This window comes from Bufo gargarizans, chromosome 5, assembly GCF_014858855.1.
Source record: "Bufo gargarizans isolate SCDJY-AF-19 chromosome 5, ASM1485885v1, whole genome shotgun sequence".
Taxonomy (NCBI): Eukaryota; Metazoa; Chordata; class Amphibia; order Anura; family Bufonidae; genus Bufo; species Bufo gargarizans.
In genome coordinates, this window is record NC_058084.1 from 402,822,728 (window position 1) to 402,843,696 (window position 20,969).

A 20,969-nucleotide genomic window follows, 5' to 3' on the forward strand; every position below is an offset into this window, starting at 1 on the left:
TGTTTTTTTAAAAGACCCCCCCCCCCCCCCCCGCCCCCGTTCGTTCACTGGTGTCCCCCGTTGATTTCGGCGCCTTATATTCTAATTAGCCGACTTGGTTATACTAGGTGGAGACTGGAGCGGTTCTCTTCTCCCTGGCTGTGAGCGCATTCAATCAGAACGCACCGCTCATAGCCAGGGAGAATGAGCTCCTCCCTGGAAATGAGCGGTGCGCTCTGATTGGATGCGCTCACAGCCAGGGAGAGGAGAACCGCTCCAGTCTCCACCTAGTATAACCAAGTCGGCTAATTCGAATATAAGGTGCCAAAATCAACTGAAGACAACAGTGGACAAACTTTGAAAAAAACAAAAAAAGTGGGATGACATCAGTGGGGGCCGCCCTATAAAGGTAAGACCCCAATTAGACTAGGACTAAACTGATGAAAGGTTATGTGAAGCGTGGTAGATACGTTTTTTTTCCAGCTTTTTAATATTTTATTTTTAAAGCTACACTCAATGGCGTGACTGATATTTCCCCGATTGGCACAGGACATCACATTATTATGGGGGCACTACGGCTCAAACATGAGTGACATGGAAAAAAGCAAAAAAAGTTCAGAGAGTTTCAATACAAAGATAACTTGATTATACTATCTTTTGGAAGTCTAAAAAAGATCATATATTAAAGAGAATACGTTGTGAGAACCTGCCGAGATTGATGGGATGGGCTCAGATACATGCAGCTGTCGGGGGAAAGAGGAATCGGGCATGTTGAAACCCAAAGCCATGATGCACTGCTACTTAATCTACCATCAACCATAACCACGTCCAGCTAGTCTATAGCACCTTCCCACCCAGTTACATAGACCCTCCCCTATCACTGCCCCTAATGCCCATCTAGTTTATAGCTCCTCCCACCCAGCTAGTGACAGACACTCCCCTATCACTGTCTGTTGCCGATTTAACACGCCCATGGACATAACAGGACAGGAAATGAGAGCTGCGTGGACATGGTCATGTGACCACAGCCAAGAACCGGAGACAGAACAAATAAAGGTCAAAGAAATGCATTACAGAATTACAGAGATGTTCACATGCAGCTTATCAAAGATGAGAAAGCCATATCCACTGGTCTAAAAAATATCTGAATTTCATGTTTTGGAGGGAAGCTGGTGGTTAGAGATTTTACCTACAGCTTAGTCTATAGCATCTCAGGCCCAGGGTCCGCAATCTCTGCTGCTGTAAAACTCCAACTTCCAGCATGCTCACTTGCTCAGCTGCTCTTGGAACAAGTGAATGGAGAATGATGGAAGTTGTAGTTTCATAAAAGTTGGCATGCCAGAGGCTGCTGACCCACGATCTACAAGCATCAACCTACAATCTACGCAGTCCTTTACAATGGGACGGACGAACCACAATGATAGAAGTCAGGGAAAGAAAGATCGGGCAAGTTGGATTTCAAAATGCCCAGTCCTTACTTCTCAAGGGAGATAAGCTGGAGGGAGAAATCAGTCTATTCCACACCCCCCATTGAGAACACACGTGCGCTCACGGGAGCTGTTCGTGTATGCGTATGGCGGGACGGTGCGCTGAACACACGTTCGGTCAATAGCTATAGAAGTGTACGGCCACCTTAAGTAAAAAGTTACCCTGTTAAAGACTTGCTCTTTTTAGAGGGGGGGGGGGGGGGGGGGGTTATAAGGAACGACATAAAATGACATACAACGCTATCCACTGTCAATAATATGCAACACTACAAAAGTGTAAAAAGCGTAAGGTGGAGGAGATCCCAGGCCACAAATGTAGGGATTAGCAGGCCGACTTGAAATGTGATATTCCTCACTCTGAAAAGCCAAGGACAATGTCACTTTTCAGCAGTCTAGTCAGAAGCAGCAGCGGTCGGTGTAGTCATCACTTGTAGAAATGTCACAAGGTGGGAAGATTTCTTCTTGCATCGCTTCCGCTTATGAATTATGCATCCTAAAGGGCTTTCCTTTTAATCAGAAATCCAGTAAAACGCTTAGCTGCAAAAGATTTTCACCTGGGATAAAGAACACCCTGGACCCCATTAAAGCGGACGCGCCAGCTTTGTGACAATCACTGACGACAGTAAAGGTGAACTGTATGGCGGCACTTATCCATAAAGTAGGATAATCACTGCCATTGCCACACAATTCCTACTAGAAGTTATGAATGAATTGCTAGCAGTCTGCAGTAAGGGTACAGAGGGGTGGTACCTGCACAGTCTTACTCTATCCAATCAGTGCTGCCATTTTCACTGTGCAGAGACACCCCCCATCTGGTTACTACCCTCTGCTAGCAAGTCATTCATAACTTATAGTTAAAATAGGGAAGGCACAACATAGCCATAGAATAGATGGCCCAGAATTGTTATTACACGGGGAATGCATGAAGCTATTAACACAGGCATGTCCAGAGAGGGGACAGGCCCTCTAAGTGAATGAGGGCTGAGGTGCAGTACCCAAGAACGGCCACTACCCAGTGTAAGGAGCTGTGGCGTTCTGGTTCCTAAAGCTACTTTCACACCAGCGTTTTTTACTGGATCCGTCAGGGTTCAGCAAAAACGCTTCCATTACTGATAATACAACCAGATCCGTTCATAAGGGATGCTGATGGTTGTATTATCTGTAACATGGCCACAACGGATCAGTCACGAACTCCATTGAAAATCAATAGGGGACGGATCAGTTTTCTTTTGTGGCAGAGACTTGACTTGCATTGGAGGTCATGCCGGAACCATCTTGCTCCGCATCCCAGGATGGAAAGCAAACTACAACATGTTGCGGTTTGCTCTCTGGTATGGGAACGCAACTAAATGGAACGGAATGCATTTTGGAGCATTCTGTTCAGTTTTCTCCCCATTGACAATGAATGGGGACAAAACTGAAGCGTTTTTTTTTCTTTCCCCCCGGTAATAAGCCCCTATGACGGATCTCAATACCGGAAAACTAAAATGCAAGTGTGAAAGTAGCCTTACACTGTTTACTTCCAGAACCTGTGTCTGCCACTAACAGTGTGTGGAGCCCGAAAACTACAGCTCCATATACTGGGTAGTGGCCATTCCTGGGTACTGCACCTCAGCTCCCATTCACTTGAGTAGGAGCAATAGCTGCAGTACCCAAGAATGGCCACAACACACTGTATGGAAGCTTTGGTTTAAAGGGCTTCTGTCATCAGGAATATAGCTATTAAACTGGCTGACCTTAGACATGTGCCAACGTCAGCTAAAGCCAACAGCCTCTGTCCCTTCGTTTTTGTGAAAAATAAACTTTAGTTTTATGCAAATGAGCTTCTAGGAGCAATGGGGGTGTTGCCCCTACTCCTAGAGGCTCTGCTGTTCCCTCATCATGTTGATTGACAGGGCCACGCAGGATGATGTGAACGCTCAATCAGGCAGCAGAGCCCCTAGGAGTGATGGCAACATACCCTTTGCTCCCAGAGGCTAATTTGCATAAAACTAAAAGTTGATTTTTCACAAAAACTGAGGCAGTTGGAAAGAAGGGACCATTTGTAGAAGGTGAAACTTTGGGCTGATTCACACGACCACGTTCAATCCGGAAAACACAGTCCACGTGTCGGACGCATCTCCTGGACCAACCGTGGCTGCCCTGACCCGTACGGACTGCATCATAGCATTGTATGATGCAGTCACTCCCTATACGATTGTGGGTTTATTGTACTGCACTCACATGTTGAGGCGAGTACAGTACAATAGACCCTCCACAGTGTTTCCCGAACTGCACACAGTCATGTGAATGAGCCCTAATCCAAACCCCAGAGGGACTGTCCATAGTTCTCAGTTACTGAACACCTATAAAGTGCCGGTGGAAAATAATTCTAGTGACTGGTTCCAGCAGAATGTTCATTATGTGGCGAGCATTACATTAAGGAGGGCTGCATCCGGTAGGAAGGCAATTTGGTAGAGTGGCATTTCCATCTGTTAAGTGTCTCGACTGATTTCGGCAATCACATTTTCCGAAATTAATCTGCCAGCCTGCTAGAAAATGGCAAACATCTGCAGAGCCACCTCAATGCTCGGCACCTCGTGCAGATTGGTTGCTAGGAGGAAATGGACATGCTCTGGCTTTTTTTAGGCCCCGCAGGCATTGAAAGGATTAAATGTTGAAGTGTTACGCTGTGTTTGAACTCAAGTATAAAGATTCAAAGTGAGAACATGCAAGTTTCTGACCTTCAAATCCAGCCCCATAATAGCATTACTTTTCCAAGGAACTTAGCACGAAAAAGCTCTGGTTAAAGAGCGACAGAACTTTCTGAAAGATAGTCTGCAGAATGTCATGTCCAAGGGAACTTGGGTGCCGTCCTCCCCTCGAAGAGCAACTTCTATGTCAGACAGCGATTAACCTGAAAACTACCAAGTCAACGCCAAGCAAACTCCAAATGACCCATGTCATTACGGACATTAATCACGGCGCTGTGTTTTCCAGAGCAGGCAGTCATTCTTCAGCTGGCCCTACAGTTTACATAGCTGCCGGCGGCTACCTCTCTGGACATACCCCCACACACAAGCACACTCCGCTTGGCCAAGCGTACACGTGTTCCGAAAGCGGAGAGCTTTGGAAGCGGGTTATTATCTCCCCCGAGAACAAAAGGATTGGGCATGTTGAAATCCTACTGCTCAAATCAATCCCTATTGGGCAGGGCAGGACAGCGAGGCCCCCACTTATACACATTACATGGATGGTCACTCCTGCCAAAATGGCCAGATGCAGCTGACATTAAAGTGGTTTTCCAGGATTTTTGAATTGATGGCCTATCCTGAGATCGGCAGGGAGTCCAACTTTCGCCACCACCGCCAATCAGCTGTTTGAGAAAGCTGCAGATACCAGCGGTATATTAGATCTTGGCATAGGGTATATCAATGGGAATTCTTTCCCTAAAGGCGGGTTTACACTACCAGATGGAGGAGGCGATTGTTGGGAAGGAACCGTTCCTTTTCGATAACTACCTGCTCATCAGTGGCCGGAACTGTGACTCACACCTATACTTAGAACGGAGCATGCAAAGTACCGGAGGGCGCATTGCAAATGCAGACTCTGCTATAGAAGTGAATGGAGCGGTGGCCGTGGTTGTGCTTCCCATTCATTTCAATAGGACTTCCCGAAAATAGCCGATCGAGCCACTTGTCAATTTTCAGCGATCCCTTAGGAATAAATAGAGGGCGGCAGTGCATGTACAGTGCGCTATTCGGGACATTGCGGGCTCTGTTCTAAGTATAGGTGCAGGTCCCAGAGGTGGGACCTAGCAATATGCCCCCAGTGTGGGAGATGGGAATAACCCTTTAAGGGAATGTCACGGTGTATATCTAGACACACAGATATATAACTGCTTCACCAGAAGTGATGTATTTGGTCTTTCCATAAACCACTATCAACACTGTCCGGTTATATAACCAATTACCTGTGCTTGTATCTTTCATATCAGAAATTGAAAATTACACCAAATCAAAAATATCTCCAAGTGTGTGAAAGTCTGTAAATCTGCAGTCTAGACTAGGGATGCCCAACCTGCGGCCCTCCAGCTGTTGCAAAACTACAACTCCCAGCATGCCTGGAATCCTACAGCTATCAGGGCATACTGGGAGTCGTAGTTTTGCAACAGCTGGAGGGCCGTAGGTTGGGGATCCCTGGTCTAGACCATTGGCTGTAGCCGTGCATTGTTCTGTATCTCACATTTAAAAAGGCACATGACAAAAACAGGCATGGACTGGCGGAAAGAGCAGTGGGCAGAGAAGGTGAGGAGCGAGGCGTGTGAAATCTTCTGATGCCGTTGTGCTGCCTTTCAGATGAACAGTCTTCTTCTGGCTGTGACATCTATGAGTCTTGCTAATCTTCCCTTACAGGTAAGCAGCGGGCCACCAGGGTCACCCGTCACATCACATTTTATTTTTTAGGAAAGCAGTCATTCTCAATTTCTACTCTAAACAGGTATGAAATGGAAGTCTATACAGCAAAGATTAAGAAAAAAAAAAAAAAAAAAAGTAATGCAGCAGATATGAGATTTTACATGATTTCCAGTTATGGATATTGTGACAGTGAAAGGTTTGGTCTGGGAAAACAGGTATTTTCCTCCCAGCATGTGCTGCTCGGCTGATTATAGCCAGGTGAGGTCAAATACCGGGCCGGATTTTAAATGCCGGACCAGGTTTTGGCAGCACCTGGCTGTCCTTAAATAGGCAGCTGGGCTCAGAAGCCAGGTCTCTGTGTTGGGATCTGGGAGCCTTGTGTCTGGATGAAGGCTTGCTACCTGTTTGGCATGAAAACAGGTTGGTGCTGCAATCAGCAAGGACTCAGTCAGAATTGCCGCATGGTGTGAATTACCATCAACACCGCAAGGTGACTTAGTTTGAATAGGACTGCTAGTTTTGTCACTTGCCTAAAGTGTGAATAAAACACTCAACTGTTTGATCCAAAGAACTTGTTGTTGCCTCTATACTGCGTCCACTAATCCTCTCTACCAGAGCAAAACCCCACAATATTTATTAAAGGGAACATGTCATGTTGAAAATGCAGAGAAGATTTAGAACAACTTGAAACGACCGAATACAAGGAAGCAGTCACCGCCATCTTGTAGGCCATGGGTGACACCAGGTGATCAGGGGACCAGTATACAGAATGTGAATACCTTATAAAATCCCATTCACTATCATGACAGTAAATAAATGGCCAAAACATTTGAAATCGTGAGGGAAGTCATTCTAACAGTCTATGAGGTCAACAGAGCTCCGGTGGTATCCTATGTGTAATGGGTCTGGTGGGAGAAGGGGGGGGGGGGGTCTTCAGATCCTGACAGATGACAACCAGGCTGTTCTTTTCTACAGTATATAAAAAGGACACACAAATCTAGACATTCATGTAATTACCTAATATTCTGTGTAGTGAAAATATATTCCTTACGACAGAAACCCTTCTGACATGACTGCGCTTTGTGAACACAGATGAAACCTAAAACGTATTCTAATAAAAACATATTACCCGCTCGGCTTGACGGATCCATCGCTGGAGCCAGAAAGCCTTGTATGCGCGCCAAGTTAATGTATATGTAAATGCAGTTTGGCAATTTTCGACATTATTCCCATTAGCGCCTGTTTTTACTGAGGAGGCCTTGAAAGGAATATTCCGATGTGTAGAGCCGGCCACTTACACGCCATAACCACCTTATTTGTATAATTGATGGCCTTGTGGTTTAGATTGCAACGTTGAGAAAGTCAACATTACTCGCAAGAGTCCTAAGTAGATCACTTCATTATACTGAATAAAATGTTTAGAAAAACCAAAGTGAAAATGTGCAATTACACTGACAGCGGAGAGGCCCGAGAACCCATCGTCTGCCCATCCCTTCACTATGGCCTCCAGTCAGGGGTCATGGGGCAGGCAGCTGTAACATTTCTCCTCGGCTGTTCCCTCAGGGCAGACAAAATGGCCTTTCTGAATACCGACATATATCACAGGGCATGTTGACTTTGAAAGAGGGGATGAATGCTTTAGTGTCACGTGGCCTTGAGTATAATGGGTGAGGAATTTGGATAATTTGTGACTTCAGCACTAGCAATAGCTTGAAGGAACGAGTCTTATTCTTTGCAGTGTAGAGCAGACATGATGTGAGAAGGTAGTCTAGCTTGGCCAGACACCGACAAATGTCCAAAGGACTCTCTAATTTTTGTAGGATCATCCGACAATCTTAGAGGTGGTGGGTCCAATTACAACAACGTATTCCTATCCACATTATGGGATAAGTGCCTTATCGGCAGGGGTTTGATCACTGGGGACCCTGCTGGTCATGAGAACGTGGCCGTGCACCCCCATCTGAATGGAGCAGCAGACATGAATGCATGTCCACCAATCCATTCAGCTCTATGGGACTGCTGGGAATAGCCGGGCGCCATTTCCGGCAGTCCCAGAGAGCTAAATGGAGCAGAAAACACACGTGTGCTCCAAACATCTGCAGTCACAGGAAGGAAGGGTTGTTGGGCATGCTGGATTGCCTATCCCTTATGAAATATAAATATATAAGTGACTATGACAAGCTCCAAATCATGTTGGCCAGAAAATTGTGTCAGAGCAGCTCCCAAAACAGCGGTTCTTGTGGGGTATTTATGATATAGAGTGGTAAGTGCCTACCAACAGTGGTCTAAGGAAGGACAACTGAAGAGCTTCTGTAGCACAAATTGATGAAAAAGTTACTGCTACACCGGGCATCACAGCTTGCTGGGTACAGGACTGCATAGACAGACTGGTCATAGTACCCATCCTAATCACTGCTGAAAGCATGTACAATGGTACCCGAGTATCAGAATTAGACCATGGAGGAATGGAAGATGGTTGTCCAGGGTTAGAGATGGCACCAGGCTGCAAAATGGGAAGGCAACCATGTGGAGGCAGTGTGATCCTCTGGGTACTGGACTGTACTTTGGATCCCGATGCACCTTCCTATTCGGGGTGGACGATATGGTCTAAAATCTATATTGCAATATAATTTTAAGCATGTGCGATATATAAAACGCTACATATTCTATATTTCAGGAGGGGGGGGGGGGTTTAAACTTTTTATTTACTATTAGCCTCCTTAGGGGATAGAACCCTTGTCCTATTCACCCTAATAGAGCTCTATTAGGGTAAATAGGACTTCACACTCTCCCTGCTGCCCTGTGCATAGTACACACAGCAGCAGGGAGCGTCCTGGCTGCCATGGTAACGGATCGGAGCTCCACGATTACACTGCTGGGGTACCGATCAGAAGCTGCCACCCTGGGGCCACTGCCACCAATGATTTAATTGTGTGGAGGGGGTGCAATTAATATAATACTTCAAAGAGGGGGAGTAGAAGGGAGGGGCAGTGGCCACTGCACCACCAATGAATATAGTTAATATGCCCGAATACAAACGTAGCCTGCATGTGCCGGCCATATCCCATACCTTGCCTCTATTACTGCGCGCCGTAATCCGCAGCAATTAACCCCTCAGGACCTGAGGGGTTAACTGCGGCAGATCACGGCGTGCAGTAATAGAGGCAAGGTATGGGATATGGCCGGCATATGCAGGCTACGTTTGTATTCAGTTCCTCCCCTCCTCTCTGTTCTCATTGGTGGCGCAGTGGCCACAGTCCCTCCCCTCCTCCTCTGTTCTCATTGGTGGCACAGTGGCCACAGTCCCTCCCCTCCTCCTCTGTTCTCATTGGTGGTCAGTGGCAGTCGCACACAGTGGGGGGGGGGGGGGGGGGGGGTGGACTGCCTCCTTCTCCACTGTGCCAGCTCAAGAGAACATGGTGAGTGCCGAGAGCGGCGCATGCCATGTTCTACTGCGATCTGGCGATATAAATGAAATCTTTAACGTTGGCCAGATTTATATCGTATATCGTCCACCCCTAAGACAGACCCAGTGCACCCCCTCATGTGAGCAGTACTCCCTAATGCCGGTGGCTTTCTTCAGCAGTTAAATGCCACTGCCATAATGCAACATTGTTTGGGAATATTCTGAGGAAGATGAACATAGTGCTACGCCCGATCAGTGTAATTATATATAAGACAATGTTTGCAAATTCCTCAAAAACAATATGCATTATTTACCAGCCTCTGGAGTCTACACGCTGGGGAATGTGAAATCCTCTACATATTAAGATCTGGAAGACATTACTCCTTATGCATTTCCTTCCCACAACATTTTCATATTGATCATTCCCCTAAACCACAAGTCTTGTATACAGGTCAAGAATCAGCAATGAACAAAATGCAGAGCCTGTGGATAACAAGGACGCCGAGCCGAGCCGAGCCAAGATGAAACACCTAAGGCCAACGATTAGTGTTGAGCGAAGCGCGCTTCAGGTGCTTCATCCGAAGTCACTTCGTTCAAAACTTCGGAATAATACCGTACGGAGATCAGTCTCCTTACAGTATTAGAATGTATGGGCTCCGATGAGCCGAAGTAAGTTATTCGCGAAGTCGCGCGTGACTTCGTTGAATAACTTCAATAGTTAATTTTTAAAGTGGCCCTTTAAAACTTGAAGCAGGACTCGGCTTCGGTTCCGAGTTACTAGTCAGAACCAACCAGTTATTCAACTACCATAGTTAGTCAACGAAGCCACGCACAACTTCGCAAATAACTTCCTTCAGCTCATCGGAGCCCATACATTCTAATACTGTATGGAGACGGATCTCCGTACAGTATCATTCCGAAGTTATAAATGAAGCGACTTTGTATGAAGCACCTGAAGCGCGCTTCGATCAACACTACCAACGATTATATGGAGTATGGAGATTGGGCAATCGATCGATCTATCTTCACCATCTCCAGCACGTCTAAGGTATTCCGGGTGATCTAGTCACAGAGCACTAAGGGCCAGTGGTGTAACTAGAAATGACTGGGCCCCACAGCAAATATCTGAACGCGGGCAGCCCACGGCAGCAAATTCTTCACAAGCCCCGACTCCTGTGCAAACACCACTCCTGTGGCTAGTCAAGATCGCTTTCTCAGACAAGGCCCAGTGTCTCTGTATAATACTGTTGAGGGGACCCCGACAAAATCTTTTAGTCCTCCTCCTGGATGAGCCCCTTCTGGTTTTCAGAGCCCAAAGCAATGGCTTCCCCTGTAGCTACACCCCTGCTAAGGGTGGTAGTACACTGCCGATCTTCGAGCAGGGTGAGTGCTGATGGAAGATAACATATCCATCGGCGCTCGTTTGCACTGGCCTGATTACACAGGACAATGCATACTGAACGTACAGCAGTCCTTCCTCCCTCATTCTCTTCTGTAGATGATTGGCAGCACATCCCTGATTACACAGGAAGATACTGACGATAACTGGGTATCTTTCATCCTGACGCCGATCAGCTGATGAATGAGGGACCCCATGATCACGAAAGCGGTTGCTCCATTCATCCATAATTCTGGAAAAAGCGTGTACAGGGTTCAGCTGTTTCCAGAACTCCTACAGAGATGACTGGAGAAGCAGTTTGCATGCCTGACCTGCCGTTTTCATCATGTCGGGGGCTTCATTCTCCTAATCAGTCCAAGCAGTAGGCCCCCCACCAACCTAACATTCATCTCCTATCCTGCGGATAAGGGATAACTTGTAAAAACCAGAGTTTTTAAGAAATGAAAAAAAAAACTACACACAACTGGTATTGTTGAATCCGTAACATGGTGTTCTTTATCCCACACTGTGAAGACCATGACTTTTTTTTTTAAAGAATGCCCTCCCAAAACAGAATAAAAACTGATCCAAAAATCATATTTAGGCTACTTTCATACTAGCGTGTTTTTTTCCGGTATTGAGATCCTATGACGGATCTCAATACCAGAAAATATTAATGCTAGTGTGAAAGTAGCCTTACTCCAAAATAGTGCCTGTAAAAATACTAGCACACTACAAAAAAAAAAAAAACTACGTTATGGCTTATGGAATGTGGAGAAGAAAAATGTAAAAAAAAAAAAAAAACACCAGGTCCTTAAGGGGTTAAATAAACGAGGTACATGCTGTAACGACCAGGCTTAGTTTTAGAGAGGACGCAGCACCGTGACCATACAACGCGCTGGAGGAGATAAGTGACGAGACGCTCTGTGGATTTGGAGTCCCCTCACGACGAGAAGTTTTTGGCTGCCGCCTTGGGAAGCACATGGGCTGGATGGAAGGCGTGCAGAACGCCGCAGCCGGCGCTTGTTTACAGTGCAGCAGTAAAGCATGCTCTGTGGTTACTGATATTAAAGCACTCCATCTCCTGTTCTAGGGATTGGAGGACGGCGGTGACGTCAGCAGCCTCCACCGTCCCGGTGTGTGTAAACACGATGAATCACAGCATCATTCCTACACTTCGCTCCCAAAAAAATGTAATAAAACACACTGCCGAGAATAGACAAACTCGTGAGACACCTAAAAATACCCACGAGCACCAGAGTCAGCCACCGACTATTCTAGACCTTGAACAATACTCATTCAAGTCTGTATCCACAGCACAGGGGATATATATACTACTGCGTCCGGTCATTAGTAAACTGCCGGATGCTGCGACTAACATCTACAGACATTTTAAAAAGAACATTAAGCCAATGAGACAGGCATCGGGTTCTGCTGGGATTTGCAGTTCCCCTCAGTCTGGCATTTAAAGCCGGATTACAAAACTTTACGTGTCTGTCCCCTACGTGCTGCCGGATTATTGGGGGGGGGGGGGGGGGATTCTCAGTCTGGATGAAAGAACAATAACGCGTACCTAAACCTTTAACACTATTTTAAAAGGTCATAAAATTAATTTTGCACTACATCTTGTTTTTCTGTTTTACCTACCAAATAGGCCTTTGTGTCCGTAGTAGTTTGGAATCCGTACACCGCGGATATGTCAGCTCTGTACCATGGGGTTGCAGTAAAGCATGTACAGGCAGGAGCACACGTTGCTGCTCTGCTAAAGCCTTCCATAGCGCACCGGTATGGGGGTCTCCCGCATGCATGTGCTATGGAAGGCTTCAGAAGTGGAGCAGGCAGGAGCTCTGCTCAGCACATCCTGTCCGTGCCCGCTCCTCTTTAGCAAAGCGGCGGTGATCCAAGCAGGAGCAGCGATACGTGATGCTGACCCAAAGTGGAATCCTTAGGCTACTCTCACACTAGCGGCACGGACCTCCGGCAGGCTGTTGCGTCAGGTGAACAGCCTGTCGGATCCGTCCTGCCCCTAGTGACCGCGTGCCCCCGGATTGCCGCTCTGGGCACCCCCCCCAACTGGTTATCTCCCCTTTGTACCCTCACTGCAGACTGCTAGCAATTCATTCATAACTTCTAGTAGGAATAATACAGGAATAGCACGACAGAGCCATAAGTAGGGCTGCAGTAAACAATTTTATTTATGATTAATCGAGTACTCTAATAAGAAAAAATGAATAGACTGTTTTCCTTTATAAAAACTCAGACCCCCAGCCATCAGTCCCCAACACCCTTCGTCGTCGTCGCCCCCCCCCCCCCCCAAGTGTCATCAGCTCAGCAGGCATGGATAATGTGCACAGTGATGTCACAGGGCAGGGATATACCCTCATCAGAGGTGGGCTCAGGACTGTTGACACTTCCCTTCCCCCACAGGCTTCCGTAGGTTGACATGTAAGGTCACCAGTAACCTGAGACAGCAACAACCAGAGGAGACGCATGAGGGAAACGAGCAGAGAATAATATAACCGTTATAAGGAGTAAAAGGAAACAAAACTGGCCTGAACCAGCCACTAACAACAGGGGGCACTCGAACACCCTATGCTGCCAGTCACCGGCCTCTCTGAACAAGGCCAGTGAGCACTACTACCCCTATCATCCTCTGGCCATACCAGCACAGGTGACACAGCTCTAACTAGAAGTCCTTGGGCGGTAAATGTGTTATCATAGGGCTTCTCCGTGCCGGGACACACATGGCGAGCACTCATCACCCAGTGCCCCTCCACACATGAAGCCACTTACCCGCAGCTCTAACCTGTACTGCCACTCGCGCCCCGCCTCCTCCGCTGCCAGCCGCTCTGCACACAGCAGGCCAGCGGGTGACCACGGAGCGGTGAGTAAAAGCACTTCACTCCCGCTCCATGGTCAGATGACACAAACAAATCCTAATCGTGTCAGCCTGAGTCATAAGAATAGATGCCCCAAGATTGTTATTACATGGGGAATGCAAGTAGTTATTAAAAGGGACACCACTTAACACTTTATTTACCTGCAGAAGAAATGAGCAGCCACTCACAGTGTACCCCAGGTGGAGTCTGGCTCCGCTAAGCCCCAGGAACCAACTGATTGCATGCTCTGCTTAAAGGGGTATTCCGGCTGCTAAGTTATGCCTATTCAATTGGTAGGGGTCCTATTGCTGGGGACCCCCCCCCCCCCCCCCCAATCAGGAGAACAGGAGCCCTGTAACCATCATAGCACCCCAAAATGAACGGAGTGGCAGGTTGGGCATGTGAACTGCCACTCCATTCATCTCCATGGGAGTGGGAGACTCGACTATGGAGCTGCAGTGCACATGCTTGACCTGCTGCCCCATTCATTAAGAGGAGCTCCGAGTGGTACGGGCACCAAGCTAATAGTTAGCCCATATTCACATAACTGAATTCTGCACCCTAGTGCATTTATTGACCAATTCAATAAATTGTCTTCACTCGCAAGCAGGGGGTCACAAACACTTTTTTTTTTTATAAAGGACTGCACCGAAACCACTTGTGTGGGGATTTTATTTTATATTTTTTTTTTTTGTTTCGTTTCTTTTTATTGCAGCACTTCTCAGACAGGAAAAAAAAATGCATGTGTCAAAACCATTTGCATCATGGGAAATACTGTCTGTGCACTTTGCCCCATACGTACCTCTCTCTGACAATAATAAAAGCAATACAGCGCCAGCCATAAAATCACTGATGAGAACCTTAAAGTGTAACCGTCATGTTTTCATCAAAAAATACAATTTTAGCATATGTTACTGCTGCTGCATTACGCATAAAGCAATCTTTAGTTTCTTCACATACCACAGTTTTCCTTGAGATTTTCCCTTAGTTACGGCTGTTTTAACCTCTACAAAATGAGGATCTTCTCAATTTGGCTCCTCAGTTCTCTGAGGCCAAAACTGCTTTCCCTTACTTCCCATACACACTTGCTGTAGTCAGCAGCTCCGTGCCAATCAGATTGGATTACTGAGAGACACGCCTCCTCACTCTGAAGCCTAATGCAGGACTGCAGTGTGAAGGACCGCCCCTCTGTCTTCTGTTTATACTTAAAAATGAACATACCTCCATTTTCACCCCGGCAGCCTCCCTGACTTGAGCATCGGAGCAGTTCATGCTCCGATGCTCTCCTTTGCCGTGCGCGATTTAGCGCAGGGCAAAGGCATTTTCAGGAGTTCCGGTGACAAACCGGGCTCTCCATGGGGCTGCCAGAAAGCCTGGTGACGTCACTGGCACTGATGGGCGGACTTTAGTGATGCCCTAGCCAGTAAAACTGCTGGGGCAGCGCTAAAGCACGCCCATCAGAGCCGGTGACGTCACCAAACACACTGCCGCGCGGAAGCCTCCACCAGGCAGTGTGTTATTGTAAACAAAAGAGCCCTTGCCTTGCGCGAGTTCCGTCACAGGAGCTCAATACCGGAAAAAAACGGATCAGTTTTATCCTAATGCATTCTGAATGGAGAGCATTCTGTTCAGGATGCATCAGTTCAGTCCCTTTTACGTTTTTTGGACTGAGAAAATACCGCAGCATGCTGCAGTTTTCTCTCCGACCAAAAATACCGAACACCTGCCAGAATGCCGGATCCCGCATTAATTTCCACTGAAGTGTATTAGTGCCGTATTTTGCGGATCCGCGATTTGCCGACCACAACGCGGATAAGGTCATGTGCCGTTCAAGGACAAGCAGTGGTGGAGATTCAGATAACGCCAGACAGTACATACACTTACACTCTCCTATACAGATCAGTAAACGAGCAGCGCATCGCAGATCAGCAGAAATCTCCCCGGTGCACTGAACAGCATCAGATTTAGAAATGGATGTTCCAATTTAGAGATGACGGAATGTCTTTAGAGGCATTCCGTTATTCATTCCGTCATAATAGAAGTCTATGGGCTGCCAAACGGATCCCGTCCCGTTTCCATTATGCAGGAGAGGACTCCCCTGCATAATGGAAACCAGACGGATCCGTTTTGCAGCCCATAGACTTCCATTATGATGGAATGAATAACGGAATGCCTCTAAAGGCATTCCATCATAGAATTGCGTTATGGTCCGTGGTACCGGAATCCATAACGCAATTCACCTTTTACCACCAAACGAAGTGTGAACAAATTTCATAAGTGGAAATTCGCTCATCTCTAATCCTAATAAGGCTACTTTTACACTCGCGTTTGGTGCGGATCAGTCATGGATCTGCACAGACGGATGAGTTCAGATAATACAACCATCTGCATCCGTTCAGAACGGATCCGTTTGTATTATCTTTACCAAAGCCAAGACGGATCCGTCTTGAACACCATTAAAAGTCAATGGAGGACGGATCCGTTTTCTATTGTGCCAGATTGTGTCAGAGAAAACGTTTGGCTCAGTTTCGTCAGACGGACAACAAAACGCTGCAAGCCGCCTCCAAAGCGGGAAGAGACTGAACGGAGGCAAACTGATGCATTCTGAGCGGATCCTTTTCCATTCAGAATGCTGTAGAGCAAAACTGATCAGTTTCGGACCGCTTGTGAGAGCCCTGAACAGATCTCACAAACGGAAAGCAAAAACGTGAGTGTGAAAAGTAGCCCAAGCCGTCTACGCTCACAGAAGACGGGCGCTGTATTCTTCTTCTAGGCTAAAGGAACCTTTACACTAGGCGATTATTGAGCAGCGTAAAAGCAGTGAGCGACAACCCGTAGACTTCTCGTTGGTTCGATCATTTGTGTGGACACCAAGATCATTGCTGGACGTTAATGATTTCATACGTGGAAACAGGAATCGCTCCCTGCAGACGGCTCCACAGCGGCCGCGTTTCAGCACGTCACTCAGGATATCGCTCCGTGTAAGTGCTACAGTCTGCCTTACAAACAATGGCGCAGGTGATGGAAATTACCATTTTGTGACCGATAATCGGCGCGTCTAAAAGGGTCCTTGTTGAAACGTCCACTACACCAAGAAACGACGTGTTAGTCGCTCTCTTGTGCCGATCATCGCCTTGTGTAAAGGTACCTTTACATGTATGGCGGTTATATTGCATTGTCACCATAGACGTCTATCGCCTGGTGTTCTCATATAGAACAATGACAGCACACGTGCCCCCGACTGTGGGCATGGCAAGATTATGTCACTTCTGAACTTCCAGGACTCCAAAGTGGAAAAGCAACGTACGGCGAGGAGGTGTAACCGCGAACAAGCGAGCGTGCAATACACTGGTCATTCTCAGCGCTGAAAATCTGGGACCCAGGCACCCATTTCAAGGACCACAGGAGGAGGGGGTACGGGCCAGAGAAGCCCTCACAGATGACATTTTACCGGACTACGTGACAAAGCTACAGCAATACCAACCTACCCCCTCCCCGAATATATACCATCATTAAAAAACACAGAGAGCTGGCTTCCAATGTAAAATAGCAAAAATAAAAAGACAAGAAGGAAACATTCCCAGAATTTGATGATGCGCCCCCCCCCCCCATCTCCTGGGAGGGGGGTTTCAAGTGAAAACGAGAATCCTGACGGTGCCAGGTTGTGTGTGTTATAAACACTGGCACTGAATTTTTAATGAGAGCCCTGAACAAAGAAAAGCAGAGAGCGGTGGTGGAGGGAGCACGCCGCCTTACACTTCAGCTGGCGGGCCACATTCCTAAACAAAACCCAGTGGGGGCCGAGGCACACACCCTATTTATGCCCCCCCCCCCCCCAATACAATACACATATATCGTCGTGGAAAGGGGTGGGCAGAGAGTGCCCTTCAAGTCGCCTCCACCCAGGCTGGCAGAACAATGGTGGAGAAGCTTCAGGCTGCCCAAAACCCTCAGCCAAATAAACAGATGAATGTAAATAAAAAAGGATACAAATTATACAACAAATAAAAAGGAATATGGGGGGGGCTTAACTCTTTGTCTCCCTACTCCTTCCCTCCTATGAGGGCTTGTTCTGCCATGTCTTCCAAGAAGAGAAGGCTACAAGTCTCCGTCAGATAAGGACATTTGGCTTTCACAGGGATGGAGGGAACAGACTGTTTGCCAACCATAGAAGAGATCAGTTTCCAGCCGACTCTCCCCTCCCCCGCCAGCAGTCATCATAACAAGGGGGGTGGTAATACCCCCCCCCCCAGCAGCCCTGGACCAGTCTAGGGTCTGGAGAGATTGCATTAGCCACTTTGGCGATAGGAGGGGTAGCCTGGTACCGATACGCTGCCCGAGCGCCATACACATGTATATATAGGTTTATTATGTTCTATACACCCAGGATTTATGTGCATCCTCACATTTGGTATATTGGCGATGTAGCCTCAAAATCCCTGCCATTTGCACAGTTTCTATAGTCAGCCAGATCCACGCGTTTCCAGCACGGCTCCATATACTACAGGGGTTATCTGAGGTATAATAAGGACAAGCTATGCAGTCAGCCTCAGCCCCCACCACATCCATACATTACACGCATGGCAGCCTTCACTGACGGGTACAGACCAGCGGGCAGCACACACACAACCTACATACATGACGAGACAAGGCTGAACATGTTACATGCGAGGAAGGGGCTGAGCGCCGGCACCATCACACTGACGAGGACGGTGTTTGTGGGAGGGGAAGGTTTATTTTACTACAATCTACTACACAAGTCACAAATCAAAGCCAAACGAGTCATCTCATAAAAATAGCAAACCCAGGGGGGCATCACAACACTTCATTACCCGCCTGGCCTGGCAGTGTCTGCCTGCGGCTCCCGCACTGCAAGCCTGGTCCTAGTTAAAGGGACTCCACAGTCCCCTCCATCTGCAGGGTATTGTTCTCTGTAAGCAGCCATGTCAGGCTGGGCAGAGTCTGACTACACTGTTCATCCATGGGGTTCAGAAATATGTCTGCCCCCCATGATCACTACTGTGAGCCCGGAAATATGTCTGCCCCCCATGATCACTACTGTGAGCCCAGAAATATGTCTGCCCCCCATGATCACTACTGTGCGCCCGGAAATATGTCTGCCCCCCATGATCACTACTGTGCGCCCGGAAATATGTCTGCCCCCCATGATCACTACTGTGCGCCCAGAAATATGTCTGCCCCCCATGATCACTACTGTGCGCCCAGAAATATGTCTGCCCCCCATGATCACTACTGTGCGCCCAGAAATATGTCTGCCCCCCATAATCACTACTGTGCGCCCAGAAATATGTCTGCCACCAATGATCACTACTGTGCACCCAGAAATATGTCTGCCCCCCATGATCACTACTGTGCACCCAGAAATATGTCTGCCCCCCATGATCACTACTGTGCACCCAGAAATATGTCTGCCCCCATGATAACTACTGTACACCCAGAAATATGTCTGCCCCCATGATAACTACTGTACACCCAGAAATATATCTGCCACCAATGATCACTACTGTACACCCACAATCGTCTGCCCCCCATCATCACTATTACTACATCTGACTTCTGCACCCGATCACAGAAATATGTCTTCCCCATGATCACTACTAAGTGTCCAGAAACATGTCAGCCCCCCATGATCTCTAATACTGTATATGTGTCCAGAACCATGATCATCACACATCTGCCCCCATGATCACTATTATTACATCTGTCCAGAAACATGTCCACCCCCCATGATCACTACTACTGTATATGTGTACAGTAACATGTCCGCCCCCCATGATCACTACTATGTGTCCAGAAACAAGCCTGGACTGCATATGTCCATAAACATGTCTACTGGCCCCTCACCCCATGATGATTACTACAGTGTGTCCCCCAGGATTACTACTACATCTGCCCAGAAACATGTCTAACCCCATGATTGCTACTATGTCCAGGAACATGAAGCCTATACACGTTTGCACTATGGGGTCACTGTTACCCTTTAACCCAAATCTTGGGGCGGCTTCCACCAGTGACCGCGATCCACCCGGGTGATAATCCGGATCTCTCCTGGTAGCAGGCTGGCTGCACGTGGGCTGTGGATTACAGAGGAATTGAGGAGGGGGGAAAAATCCCAGACACGTGCACAAGATACAAAGACGCAGCAGCGATCCTGGAAACCTCACGGCGACAGACAACGATCGTACGACTCGTCACAAGAGTCACAGCCATGCCAACGGTTTCGTACCACATCGGTAACAATCAGTCGTATCCGATCGTTCCGGCATCGAAGAGGTTAAGGAAGCGAGTTTGCGGAGCGGGGTAAAGTTCTCGGCAGCCACACCTGTAGGTACAGGGGCTCGGCACATGGCCACTTACCTGCACAGAAAGTTGCCAGAAGAAGTGCACAAGTCAGTCCCAGAGCCCCCATGTTCCCAGGAGGACTCACAGCCCATAGAGCACATACAATCCCATCGGCCGGAGATAATTCCTTCACATCGGTCACATAGGTATCCAGCAGCAGCAGCCACTCCGTGTGCCCGGAGCACCCAAAGGAAGGGGGGCGTGTAATGTGGGATCCGTGGGAATGAACTGTGTGTGAATGTGGAGCCCAGGCAGATCAAACGGCAGCAGTAGTGACTCCCCCCCTGCCAGGACGACTCCACCTTCTGCAGCAAGCAGCTTACACGGGGCGGGAGGGGGAGGCACAGACACACAGGAGCCCAAACTTCAATGTGACAGCTCCACTGTGTGTGCTGGAGGGGGGTCACAGGGGAGGAGAGGACGGGGCTGCTGCCTCCATGGTCGCCTCAGCCACTGCTCCCAAACACTCTCAACTCTCTCCAAAATGGCTTCTAAAATCTAATGAGAGGAGCCAGGAGGGAAACCCGGATGTTTGATACAAAGAGAGGGAGGGGAGCAGGGCACAGCCCCCCCTCGGGCATGGGAAAAGCGGGGGGAGGGGAGAAGGGACATTCCTGCTTTCTGATTGGTGGAGCCAGCCGCCCGTCACCGGAGTAAATGGCTGAGTAGTAAAGGGAGGGGGGAGACGGTCACAGACTGTCTGCTGGAGAGCCTGGCAGCGGCGGGCGGTAATGTGTGAGCAGTGTGAATGAGGCTCCACAGGAGGGTGAGTGCTGCCCCTCACTAGGCTCCACAGGAGGGGTGAGTGCTGCCCCTCACTAGGCTCCACAGGAGGGGTGAGTGCTGCCCCTCACTAGGCTCCACAGGAGGGGTGAGTGCTGCCCCTCACTAGGCTCCACAGGAGGGGTGAGTGCTGCCCCTCACTAGGCTCCACAGGAGGGGTGAGCGCTGCCCCTCACTAGGCTCCAGGGCTCAGAACCGCCACAAATGGTCGCCCACAACTTCTGCCTCTCAGTCGTTAGAGTTCATCAGTTCAAACAATCCTGGCGCAGTGTAAAACCGTATTACACCCGCAAGACC

General features: G+C 48.2%; 1 protein-coding gene across 1 annotated transcript in view; it reads right to left on the reverse strand.

Moving 5' to 3' along the window:
* Positions 1-20,008, reverse strand: part of ACVR2B (activin A receptor type 2B) — a 146,441-nt gene extending 126,433 nt beyond the window's left edge. Inside the window, exon 1 of the mRNA XM_044294817.1 lies at positions 19,905-20,008. Within this exon, the coding sequence (XP_044150752.1) occupies positions 19,905-19,956 (52 nt within the window). The 5' untranslated portion in view covers positions 19,957-20,008. The remainder of the gene's footprint in view (positions 1-19,904) is intronic.
* Positions 20,009-20,969: the final 961 nt, after the last annotated feature.